This window comes from Chelon labrosus, assembly GCF_963514085.1.
Source record: "Chelon labrosus genome assembly, chromosome: 2".
Classification (NCBI taxonomy): Eukaryota; Metazoa; Chordata; class Actinopteri; order Mugiliformes; family Mugilidae; genus Chelon; species Chelon labrosus.
The window spans coordinates 28,948,296-28,961,693 of record NC_140338.1 but is presented as its reverse complement, the minus strand read 5'-3'; the positions used below and the strand labels follow the sequence as shown (position 1 = coordinate 28,961,693).

Here is a 13,398-nt window from a genome sequence, read left to right as displayed (position 1 = left end):
TAAACGCAAACCAGCTGGGTGACGAGAGGCCACTGTGCGCGAGGAGACAGAAGGCTGGTTTTGTCAGGGGCAGACTCAACATCAGGATTTACTCAGCCTGAATCATCAACCAAACCGTTGTGCCCCTTACCTGATGAGGGCTAAATTGTTCTTTGCACCTGGGGGCTTTCGAGAGGCCAGCTATCAGTGGCATCAATAAAAAATTTTGTCAGTCAAAGTTAGTTTGTTGCTGCTTTTTGGAGAATCCCAGCAGCATGACAGTAAGGCCCTCAGCCATACGTGAGATACTGACGTAGAGCGCAACCAATTACTAGTGACTCCTGAACAGGGCGAGTCTAACAGGTTAATTATTCACTGGTTCATCCCGTTAAAGCTATCAATCAGGGAGGGGTCTAATTTGGTGGAGTAAGAGCGGGTGGAGGGGTTAGGTTCTCGTCCCAACCACTACAGCGCAGTCAGTCTTTTCACTAATCCATTTCTTGTGTACTTGATAGTGTTGGTGACTGCGGAGCTCTCGGTGGGGTCCCGGTTTGGCCAGAGGCCGCGGTGGTGGGCGGCTGACACATTTATCAGCTTGGACATGTTGAGAGACGAGGACGATGAACGCCATTAAATCTGAGCTTACATCTCTTGCTGCTAAACGATGAGCACACTGCGAGGAAATGGGCTACAGATAACTGTGGAAGGTACTTTGACTCCAATTTTGTCGTAGGTTGCCACATTTGCTGCTGTGTCATTACACCTGCATACAAATATTACACCTCATACTGCCACTAAATATTCAGTGCCATGCAGATCAGTAAAATACTACTGGAGATCTATCAAGTTAAAATCATCTCCACCGACTACAAGCTGTGGATAAACTGTGTATTTATACAGCTGGAAATCTTTATCTATCCATGTATGTAATAAATATGATAAAGCAACACTCTGAATGAGCTGATACTGCGTTGTGTGTTAATAATATGAAGGACTCTTACTAGCAGTGGGCTCACCCTGCGGCATCCTAAAACCTTTAAGTAAAAGGATCAGAGCACTGACTTTCATACCCCAGCAATAGTAAGACACACTTATACAAAAAGCACAATTCTTATAATTAATCTATTATTACAGCAAAGAATATAAAACAACTTCAATACTCACCTAGATGCATTTTGCTGCCCTTGTCCTGAGTGTATACTAGTCGAAATCAGACCCCATCCATTTCAAGCTAGACGTGAAACAGTTAACTGTCAGCGCCTGCTTCCTCCCAGCTCCATGCAGTGGACTATGAAATATTTGGAGGACAATTGGTTAAGTGGAGTTAACCGTTGCCTTTTTCTCCCCGAGGTATCTTCCTTTTTGATCCTGCCGAGCCTGGCGCCTTGCAAAACACAACTTGTCTGGCTTATTAAATAGTATGACCTGGAGAAAGAAAACGCCTGTTGCTTCTCAACGGAGGCCATTGTGAGGGAGAGGAGCTCATGACAGGCCTTAAATTGCTGTAATGCTGTGTGACCAACACTCATACCTAATCGATTTCTATCCTGACTCTGCACGTTTTCCTATCGGGTGTGGTTTTCTATCGGCTTCTTTACTCGTTTTTATTTCCAGACTTTAATTCTGTCATTTATAAAACCCGATTATTTGATTATTTACACATGAAAAAAAAAAAAACTCTTGTTCTTTTCTGCAAATTAAATATATCGATACATTGTTTTCCTCTCATCTTTGATAAAAGATCTTACTTTGATATTGATATGTGACTCTTTGGTTCCTGCTCAGCTTTACAGTAGGAGAGTAATTCAAGGAACAGTACCGATGGAAGTGCCCTGCTAATGGATGTAAATGGTCAAGAGAGTCCTCCCCACTGGTTAATTGCGCTAAAATTGGTCTAAGCTACTTTGTGAGAGCCATCAATAGCCCTGCACAGCATGGGGTCTGTATGATTAACGTCTCCTTCCTTTCAAAGGCCTCTTGATGCTCTCTTGGGAGGCAGAGGGCCAATCAAAACCGCATTTGGAGGCGTCACGAGGTCAGACCGACGAGCTGATTGGTGCGAGCACGGAGGGGGGACAGCCCCTGTCCTTTTATAGACGACCCCGTCCAGTGCGTAAAAGCTACTGGGCACCGCTGACAGCGCAAAGACGCACATTGGACACAGTACACCTCAGCCACACAATTCCTCTGAACGGGCCACACGGATGTGCATGGCCCCATCCCCTTGTATCATGATGAATCCTGTGCAGGGGTCGCCGTCCCAAGACGCCAAACAGCTTCATCAAAAGGAGGAGACAGACACGGAGAGCGAGGAGCCTCAGCCCAAAGACATGACAACCGAGAAAGGATACAAACTCCAGCGGAGCAGCCTCCCCTTCAGCGTTGAGTCGCTGATTTCCAAGAAGACCACCTGTCGGACTTCTTACTCTCCCTCAGATTTAGCTCTGGTTCTGCCGAAGCCCGTGGCAGGGCAAGGCGCGCAGTTCTCTCCAAGGACTTTTTACGCGGAGAGGAAGGTTTCGGCGGAGAGCTCACAGGGTGTTTCCAGTAGCTCCAGCGAGGACAGTCCGCAGTGTTGCGAGAAAGATCAGAGCACTTGGTTCCAGACGTCCTCCTTTTCTACACCTCCTCGTAAGTCCGTCCTTCCGCTACAGCAGACACACGAACACACATTTATTCAACATCTCTGCTGTCAGTAATAGAGGTCCCAAAGGCTAAATTACAGATTCCTTGTTGTGTCACAACTGCCACAATGTCAGACAGCAGACTTGTGCGTAAATCTCGTTCATGTATTTGGTATTTACAGAGAGCAAGTTAATTATCATAAAAAGTTGTTTCGTTAAGAAAATGAAACTCTTATTTGGCTGTGTTGTTTTTTGTTTTTCCTACGTCCTTGTATGTGACTTAAAATATCCATACAAAAGCTACATACAGACTCATTAAAGAAAAATAGGGTGGCCGCCTAAGTAAACTTTATCATTCATATTTGCATGCCTGAATGTGGTCAGTTTGTGATGCAGGCTGACACAAGGTTTTATTTGTCAACAAAAAAACATGCCAAACAAACTATTTACTGCGTCCTGCTTGTTTGTCTAATCGTGAAGACCAATTTCCACACCTGCTGTGATGATCCAGTGTCAGTTTATTTATTTTCTATTGAATCTAACCTCGTCTCGTTTTTTTTTTTTTCCTTTGCAATGTCTCTTTCACAGGGAGCTCAAGTCCAACTCAGTGTACTTTAAGGAAACACAAAAACAACAGGAAACCTCGCACGCCCTTCACTACCTCCCAGCTGCTGGCGCTGGAGCGCAAGTTTCGCCAGAAGCAGTACCTCTCCATCGCCGAGAGAGCCGAGTTCTCCAACTCTCTCAACCTGACGGAGACTCAGGTCAAAATTTGGTTTCAGAACAGGAGAGCCAAAGCCAAGAGACTGCAAGAGGCTGAGCTGGAAAAGTTTAAGCTGGCCTCCAAGCCCGTCCTACCAGCCTTCGCGCTGCCTTTCCCACTCGGAGCGCACATGGGTTCTCCAACTTGGGGCCCGTCAAACGCCTTCCCGAGGCCCAGCCTGCCGGTTCCAGGACTGTTCAGTGGACCCGTCACTTATGGGATGTACTATTTGTCTTAGTACTCCTCTCTCTGTCTGTGTGTGTCTAATTATGGTTGCAATATCTACACTTATGAATGAGGATGATGCGTCTTCTAGCCCACACATCGGAAACCTATTTTAATTTGGATTTTTTTTTTCTAAACTACAAAACAAAGGAAAAATAAAACGTGGGAGATATTTTGATAGAAAAACGTGTACGTAATCAGACTAAGTGTGTTCACTTGCTCTCCTCATTTTGTGTCCAGTTCTGTGGATTGTGGATTCACGGGCTTCAATTACTTATAGGCAAAGCTCCAAAAGTAAATGTCAGGGTTTTCAACGACATGCCTTAAATATCTCATTCCAGTCCGTCCAGCGTGCTCCGCTGCAGAAACTGAACATTTAAAATTGTCCGGACCTGAAGGCAATAATCCACTGAAGTGGAGGGGTAATGCTTAAAAGCAACAGAAAAGTACTTAACTGGTGTCAGTGCCTTAAGACCAAGCAGTGTGCTCTCTCTTTATAATCACTTGAAGTATTTCTCCTCATTCAGCATCGACTGTTCTGTCATCCTCGGGTAAAACTGCAGGTTCCCGGAGTTGCTGTATTAACTTTTGTATTTCCTTGCAGCAAGTCCTGTTACGATTTCTATATTTTGAACAAAAAAGGGACGAAATTATATTTTAGATAAAAACATACGTAATAGTTTCTTTTTTTTTTTTTTTTTTCTTTTTGTTTACTCTCACAACGTGGCCTTTCTGGGAGTGATAGTAGATTTTCCTTGAGGAATTTTGCTGTAAATGTAAATACAATTTGTAGTGTTCATAAAACCCTGCCGCCTCGCTTGAAGAGCAGGAAATGTGGTATTTATTGAATGTCTTTGTATCTGTACTGTGTACATACATCAGTCTATCTAAATGTTCACCTGTAAATACTGATTTTTAGTAAATAAACATTATACATGACCTGAAAGTGGTTCGCTCAGTTTCTAATACTGTTTTTCTTTTATTATTATTAATTATTATTATTTTATATTGTGTGAGTCTGTTGAGGTTTGGCAGTTTCAAAGTTTGCTACGACTTTGTGCACAAATATAGCTCTGTTAAAGGTTCCACAGCCAATTTATTTAAGTTTTTATTTTCGGTGAGAGCTTTGTTTCATAAGCACTTGAAAGGCCAACCTTCTTAGCAAGATCCTCAATGCCTGACATCTCCTCAGTTGGTGTTAATTGCCAAATCGTTATTTTTTTTTCAATAAATTCCACTTACTTGACTGACTGTAAAATATAGTATACTATTTATTTATTTATTCACACTCTGAGGGGAAAGATTCAGATACGTTTCAGTTGGATGCCATCTATTTTAAACCACAGTTTTGTTTAACTACATTCTTCATGTTTTCACGAGGACAGCACACATTTGTTTTATTTAAATAATAAAAAAAAAGGAAATGAAAATATGAAGTCCTTTAACACGTGCATAAATCCAACGCCATGTGCTGTAGCCTACTTGAAGACGCAAGCATTCATACAACTGCATCCTTGTCCGCAAAAATCAACATCATTTTTTATTTATTTTTTAAATTGAAATAAGACAGCCACAACTTGTTAGGACTTGTTATCTTCGCTGCGCAACGCAAGGTGCCAAATGGATTTTGTGACGCGCAAACAAACGCACGATCATGAAACTGCGTAAGATGCGGAGTGAGAATGTTGACGCTGCCTCTGATTAATATATATATGTATATATCTCGATTTAATCATTTGTAATTGTTACCTTTAATTGCACACTTGACGCAGATCGGTGTGCACGACTTTAACATTATTAATCCAATATCTTACACACAGCTGAATCGTTTAAATGTACTGTATATATAGGACCTTTCTCTCAATTTCAACATTTCCCAGTGAAAGGGAGACAGTGCCTCCAAATTAAAATTCCACAAGCATGACTGAGATTTTAGGTTTCTACATTTGGCCATTATTGACCAGTAAAGCACAGTTGCGGATAGACACTCATATGCCAGTTAATTAGGTACAATAGTGAAAACGATTTCATTCTAATAAACCAGTCCTGCATTACATCCTCTTCATGGCCTTTATAATGTTCAAACTATGCGGCAACAGAAAGGTCGTAATTCAACTGTATGATCATTTTGGAGGATGTAGTCTGTGGTGTTGTTAAACTGGATTGAATTTAACACTAAAGCTTTTCTACTATTTAGCCCTAGCCCACTGTCTAGAAACATGTGCCGATTCAATTCAACAGTACTGCAAACCATAGCCTCCAAAGTAGAATCAACAGTGCTCTCAGTTATTTGAAAAAAAAATAAAAAATAAAAAAAAAAATAAAAAAATCTGAATAACATAACCTTTATTTATCCCAGGACTGTTAAATTGGAATGCGTTCATTTTCACTAGCGTACCTAATGAACTGCCAAGTGACTGTGTGTGTGTCTACAGCAGCTTCAACGCATAATTGCGGAGCTTTCGACGAACAAGTCAAGGCAGCGGATCTTCCTGTGAGTGCTCGTTCTGTCCAGTAGAGGGCGGTAGCGGCTCTCTGCAAGAAGAAGAAGAAGAAGAAGACGAAGAAGAAGAAGAAGCCACTTCCGCCGTTCCGTCCTGTCACTGACAACACTTTGTGCAGCGAGGTGAGTACACAAGCCGACCGGGCTATTGAATGAAAGAACACCGAATACAAACTGCTTCAGTAATGATTTATCGTCATCACGCGTGTGTCTTTGTGCACTAAATGACAAAGTGAATTCACTGGTCACTTGGTGTTTTGTGAAGTTCGAGGCCTAACGGAGGAAATTATCTGACCTTGGCTAGCGAGCTAACGGAGCTAGCTAACATTAGCTAGTCTAGCAGGGGTCTTGAGTTGAATAAACTGTGAAGGACGGGAATTTCTTCTAGTCAAATTTGATTTATTTACCATTATAAAAGTACATTGTAGCAGATGCAGTCGAGCGGTATTTACTGACACTTAATTTAAAGTAACTATTCTCCATTATCGTGACTTCAACCTACGGTACTTGTCATTGTGGTTTAACTCAAACTTAATATAGTGTCATTCAAAGCTTTGAAAGTGAATTTACTACATTGAATTATGTACTCAAGCTAATTTCTTAATGAAGGAAGATTATGAAGAAGCACTCGGATTAATAATCAATATGTTATCTTAATGTAAATGCCTTTCCATAAGTATCACTTCGTATTGTAATATAAATCCAAAGGTCCACAACAGAATGGTTGCATGCAAAAGCAGACCATAGTTTATAAACTAAATCTAGCTGAAAATTAGGTAGGCTAATGCAATTGTTCTGTTCATCAGAATAACCAACATGTCTCATGCCTAAGCATTACTTCAGTCTTAACCTTGGTAGAAATACTTTAAGAGACATATGGAAACATGCTGCACCTTAGGCCCATGTGTGTGTGATTTTCCTATTTAAAAATAAGTTGGATGACCTGGTTAGAGATTCATAGAATGATATAAATGCCTCCTTCCTCATTAAAAAAAAAAAAATAAAATATATATATATATATAAGAAAAATTAAAAGCATAATCTACATGTATGCTAATACTTTTTCATTTCAGACGTTGGCAGATAGGTCTTACATGACAGAACGTTTCCTTATCACTCTGGTGTTCCTTTTGGACTGGACCACTCCGTGCAACCATACTACTCTCCTTGTTATCATTCTTGGGGATGCATGTCTTAAACTGTACACTTTTTTGAGTTGAGGGGGAGGTTAAGGAGGGATTTGTATAGTTTTTCACCTTTGTGCCTTGGGAATTTGGATGTTGTAACCACAGAGTTTGTTCAAATCAAATTTCTCTCTAATTTCAGACAGTCAAGATGGCAGGCCGTCGCGTAGCCCTGAAGGCCATTGACTGGTTGGCATTTGCAGAGCGGGTTCCACCCAACCAGCGGAGCATGTTCAACGCTCTGAAGACTCGCAGTGATGCTATCTCTGCCAAGTATGTTTAACACAAGCTTTACAAATAAGTTATAGGCATTGGTTAACATCAGAATTAATTAGGGCTACTTAGTCGGAGAATGGCACATATAAGCTACAGAGCTGAGTGTCCATTGCTGTCTTGGCTGAGACGGTTTGCATTATACTGGAATAAAAGTGAAATGTAAATGGATGTCAGCACACTAGGATGTGTTTATTTGCAATGTGCAAGTCCTTGTATATGCATCTTCTTAGTGTTAACATGTCAGGGCTATTGTCAGCATTCAACTACTGGTAATTTACTTGAACATTTTTAATGCATATCCATTATCTCTTTGCCAAGTCTTTTATGCTTCTCATCAGGATATATTTTCAGTTGTATTAAATAAGATAATCATTTATCTATCCCACAGTGGGGAAATTTTCTACGGAATTTCATGTGCACCTATACTACTTCATGCTCATGTCTCATGGAAACATTTTTTGCATTTTCATTAACTTTTTTTGTTAAATTAGTTCTTGCATGGCCCTTTTAGTGTGTCCACTTTACCTTCATCGTCTTCTATTAAACCTGAATTTCTATTTTTACTCCAGGCTAACCTCCCTGCCAGAGACTCCTGTAGCCATCGACTGGAGTTATTACCGGAGCGCTGTGGCCAAAGCTGGCATGGTTGATGAGTTTGAGAAGAAGGTGAGCTTTCCTTGACAAGTTGTCATACTTAAATAGACATAAAATCCTACCTTTGAAACTGCCTTCGTGTTTTTCATTTAATGCATAAATTGTTGATTTCAAATGTAATGCATTATTCTAAAAATAAACTCTTCATACACTATACTTATATATCAGGCAAGTCCTAGTTTGTCACTTTTAGATATCATGGAAAGTGGGTTTTTTTGTTGTTGTTGTTGTTTCTTTGTTTGAATCATCTCTATATAAAGATGGATGCCATGACAGCTTCATTAAAGTAAAGCCACAAGTGGTCGCTGCCATCTTGAGTTGAATCTGTGCAGTAACGATACATTATGTTCCAAGCCCTGTTTGCTCAACGGGAGAATGTGCTAATGTGTTGTCCATCTTCTTATACTGTTCGGTCACTCTTAAAGACAAAGGATGCCCTCTGCATCAGTGTTTCCCATTCAATGTCTATGGCGGCCCGCCAGGGTCTAATTTATCCACCATGGTCTCATAACATATCAAATGTTTTTGCACGTTTCAAATAACGTTGTGCTTGCGTTGTTTTTCCTATTGCTCCTGAAAGCATCTCTCCCCCCAACCCCTACAAACACACCGGTTGCTCACCTGCTCTGTACTGAATTTAACCTGACGGAGAAAATTGCACGGTCAACTCATGAAGCATGAGACGCTATTTGTGTTGTTCGCTAATAAAAATTGACGTTACCGCCACATTTTAAAACCCAACGACTGTTTGTCACTAAATACAATATCTGCGTTATTACGGTAATTTTATACGGACGGATACAAAACTCAATCTTTTTCTATGGGCCATATACTGTATAAATAGTTTTTAATAGCTGGGATATCATATTAAATAAGGGCTTCTATTAAGACGGTAGAAAAGTTTCACCTTTGTGGGAAACACCGCTGCATGAATAACAGGTGGTCATCTATCAAGTTATTATATCATTAGTTTAAGTAGTTGCTGGTTTGTATTACAATGGTGACACATTATTGTTCCTCCTACACACAGTTCAAAGCGCTGCAGATCCCTGAGCCTGCTGACAAACAGACCAGCGTCATCAATCAACAGGAGGTTGAGGCTGTAAGTAGTCACATTAAACCATTGAATGTATAGCGTTGTTTTTAGTTTAACCTCTAAGGAATTTAAAATGTTATAAATGAAAAAAAATAAAAAGCAGCTGTCAGACAGACTACATCTCCATGTTTGAAAGTATACTGGGACATGTGTATCTGCAGAAATTATCCAAATGTAATGAAATTGTACAAATAGATACCGACAAGGCGGATTACTGTTTTGGTATTAATTATTTCACACTTCTCTAACAGAACAAAAGTGCTGCAGCCTACATTGAAGCATCAAAGGCCCGCGTCGCTCAGTATGAAAAGGAGGTAAGTTGGATTTGTTGTAAAACACGTCATGATCATATTAAGTTGATTAGTAATAAGAATTTTTTTTATTTTTATTTTTATTTTTTTAAATGACTGTACTTTTTTTCCTTTGTCAGCTGGATACATTTAAGAACATGATCCCATTCGATCAGATGACCATCGACGATCTCAACGAAGTCTTCCCCGAGACCAAGTTGGACAAGGTCAAATATCCCTACTGGCCCCACAAACCTATTTCCGAATTGTAATCCTACTATTGGACACGCACCTCACAATAAACTTTCTGTATATTAAAAAGAACTATTTGATGTCTTTATTTGATGGTGCGTAAAACATGTAATGAAAAATGGCCTGAATCACAGTGGTTTGTGGAATTAGCATTTAGTGTCCATGGGGGGGCGCCAATACTTCAGTTTTAGTTAAAGGTAATGTAATGGATTAAAATGAATGTTTTGCTATATTTTGACCCTATTAAGTTATGAATCCACTTTCTTGTTGGTATAACTGTAACAACTGCTGGAATAAATAGAGCTGTTAACCAGGCTAATGTTCTTCGTTTTGCATTAAATAAATCTTGAAGTGATTCCTGAGATGCATAAGAATCCGTTTCCTCTTCGTGTTATGTTCCCTGTAGGCCCGATGCCATCAAAAACAAAGCAAACCTCCCCCACAAAATGTTTTGCTTGTACCACAGAAGTTGTAAAGAAAGCCTCAAAGCTGCCACAAAAATTTTTGCATCTAGGGTATTTTGTAGAAGAGAATCAAATTTTTCACAATACAATATAAATGTTGGTGTTTTGTGGAGAAATTTTCTTTTTATGTTATGTCACTGTGCACCATAAATACATTTTTTTAATTCCTTTAGTTTTTAACATTTTTTGACACACTTCTTAAATTAGGGCCACACTTTGAAGTTATTGAATGTGTTTGAAAGGCATGTGTCTTGTCTTTGTGTTCAGCGCCCCTCTATAATTGGCCCTCAGGGACATATCAAGTTGTTTGTGTTGAATTGACCGTAACCCCGCTTTTATATATTTTATATATATTTCATATGTTTTATTTCGTTCTTATTTCTTACTTTGACGTACAGTATGTGTATTGCCCAAACTAATCAACAGATTTCTTGTATGGGTGAGAATACATGGGACTAAATACTGTTCTGATCTGGAGCACTGCACCATATCATGCTCTGCCTTCTTCCATCCATCAAGGAGGACATCGACTATCTCTGCTATTCCACGTAGATCTTCAAAAGTCTAATCCGATTTCCACTGAGACTCGTCCAGGTTGATTTCAGTCTAAATGGTAGGCAATGGACTTGTAATGTCCAAACACACTAGACTTCTGTGTGAGCTTTATAGCTCAGTAGCTTGACCTGGCATCCATGTCACTGAAGCAGCTGGTTTCGGCAGGTAAACACATGGGTCACTAATAACGTGAATTGTGCTCCCGTTCTATTTTGTGTGTTGTAACCATTCCAACCAGCCATCGTTCACAGTATCATGACCTTGACTAAATCATGACTAAACTAAATGGAACAGAGCCATAATTAATATCACCAATCGCACCTACAGGTCCAACTAGCTGCTGTGAAAAGCTCTGGGGAACTCATCAATGGGAATGTTAAAAATCTGCTTCTTGTTGCTGATATCATCCAATATAAACTGTTGAATATATGTAAACAAAGATTCACATAAACGACAAAAAAGAAATAGTTTGACCATCTGCATAAAACCATCCCATCATGCTCTGTACGCTCATACAATATTAAAATGTTTGAGATATTTTCTGCAATTAAAGCCACATTCTACTTTAACATTGTAGAAAAAATGTCTTTGCGTAGTTAAAGAAAATGCTTTTTATGGTTTTAGAGACATTTAAAAAAAAAAAAAAAAAAAAAAAAGAATACATAGAAAATATTCTGATCAGCTTTAAATGAGGAATGTAGGACTTCTGGTCTTGAAGGTTAAACTGAAAATTGGTCCAAAAGTGATATGAAGAAAGATACGAGCTGTGGCTTGAAGTTTCTACATCACATTTTCCTGCCATGGTTTTGTTCATGGTTTATGTTAATGCTGTTTTATTGTTTCACAACTACAGTTTGTCTTCGCCTCCTTATCAGTGCTGTCGACTGGTTTTGATCTTGTCGACTGATCTTGAAACATTCTGCACAGGAAACTCAGCTGCACAGCACAAGAATCAAACCCAGAGACGGGCTGTAAACTTCAGACAAATGTTCTGGTATTTGATGTTGGAAATGGTGCTATCAGGGTTGGTGCTTGATAATTCAATGCCACTAGTTAAGAAGGAGACAGTCATTACAACTACAATATGCTCTCAGACTCACTGTGGTTGAATCCACCGCACAAGGAAGTTGTTAACTGACAATAGCTTTACATGAATTCAGTCATCTAGCTCCCTATGCTGCCTGATGTCCCTTCACATCTGAAGCACTTTTGGACGTGGATGGAATTTGTTCAGTTGAATCATTAAAGTCCTCCTTGTTATCTTATCTTTCTTGGAAATGTTGCAAGGGTTTTTTATCTACTGAAAATGACACTACTTGACCAGATGGTGGAGCTATACATTTATTAGTCAAAAGCTGATGACTCACAAACTTTATCCATCTCTTTTTTCACTTCTTCAGATGTCAGAGATAAATCACATTTATGTCCACATTATTCTAAACTCTTTTTTTTTTCTGTCTGACTTCCTTTCAGTGTTTCCATTGATGAAAGCCATGTTAATGCAGAAAGGGAAACCTACCAAAATAAAAGTTTTTAATAAATCTTGTTTCTCCATTAATGCCTTTCTTTGCTGAGCAACAACAGTGGATGTTTTATTTGCACATTACTCTTAAATGAATAATGACTTGATAAGACTTAGACTTAGATAGACTTAAATCATCCACAAGGGAAATTGCTTGGTCACAGTAGCACATAAAAAACACTCTTGAGAACGACAAGTAAAAAGAAAGAAAGTAAAATAAGACAAAATAAAATAAAGAATATAAGAAAAAATCAAGTGAAATCTAGTAAAATAAAATAAAAATAGAGATGGATTGTCCTACTGATGTCCTTTTTGCTGGTGCTGCTCCCCCAACAAACCACAGCAAAGTACAGGGCACTCGCCACAACAGACTGGTAGAAAGTCTCCAGAAACTTGCTGCATACATTGAAAGACCTGAGCTTCCACAGTCAGCTCACCTTTAAGAGCCGTCAGTCCAGACTTTGGTGTGTCGAGAGAAAGGTCAAACACATTCAGACAAAATGTTCCGATGAGTGAATATGTGACAGTCTTACAGCATACTGCAGCAGCACACACTGTAAACTGACAATACCCTCTGCTGATCAAACTTACCAGGGGCCTTGAGCAGCCAGAGTCTCCAGCTGTGACTCTGGACTGATGAAGTCTGATTTGTCCTTCTGAGAGCATCTTTGTCACGGTGAAGCTGTCCTGCAAACTGCTGATGCGGGGTGTCTGGATCCTCACCACTGGTTAACATTTCATACAGTACTTTCTGAGGCTTTAACTGATAGAACAGATCATGTTGGTGAGTGACATGTCAGTGTTGAAACACACAAGAGGTCATTTAATTTTGATCAATTAAATTTAATTGATAAAAACAAAAAAAAATTATTTAAGATACAGTTAAGGATAAGTTTGGCAAATAATACAGCTGATGTAATGATAGCTAAAATTAATAAATCTTTTTAAAATGAATATTGGTCTGCAGTCTTTCAACTGTTCTGCGTCCTGTGTCGAAATCATTGGTCCAAA

At 39.4% G+C, this 13,398-nt stretch overlaps 2 protein-coding genes across 2 annotated transcripts; both read left to right on the top strand.

The window, feature by feature from the left end:
* Positions 1–1,718: 1,718 nt before the first annotated feature.
* Positions 1,719–4,537, top strand: LOC311496403 (homeobox protein MSH-C-like). Its single transcript, XM_084556262.1, has 2 exons — positions 1,719–2,610; positions 3,192–4,537. Exons 1-2 carry the CDS (start codon positions 2,184–2,186, stop codon positions 3,602–3,604), a joined length of 840 nt encoding a protein of 279 aa, XP_084412388.1. The 5' UTR covers positions 1,719–2,183; the 3' UTR covers positions 3,605–4,537.
* Positions 4,538–6,135: 1,598 nt separating this feature from the next.
* atp5pd (ATP synthase peripheral stalk subunit d) lies at positions 6,136–10,208 on the top strand. The gene is made up of 6 exons (XM_084572207.1): positions 6,136–6,217; positions 7,421–7,551; positions 8,124–8,220; positions 9,239–9,310; positions 9,556–9,618; positions 9,735–10,208. The coding sequence occupies exons 2-6, from the start codon at positions 7,430–7,432 to the stop codon at positions 9,864–9,866; spliced, it is 486 nt and encodes a 161-aa protein (XP_084428333.1). The 5' UTR covers positions 6,136–6,217; positions 7,421–7,429; the 3' UTR covers positions 9,867–10,208.
* Positions 10,209–13,398: the final 3,190 nt, after the last annotated feature.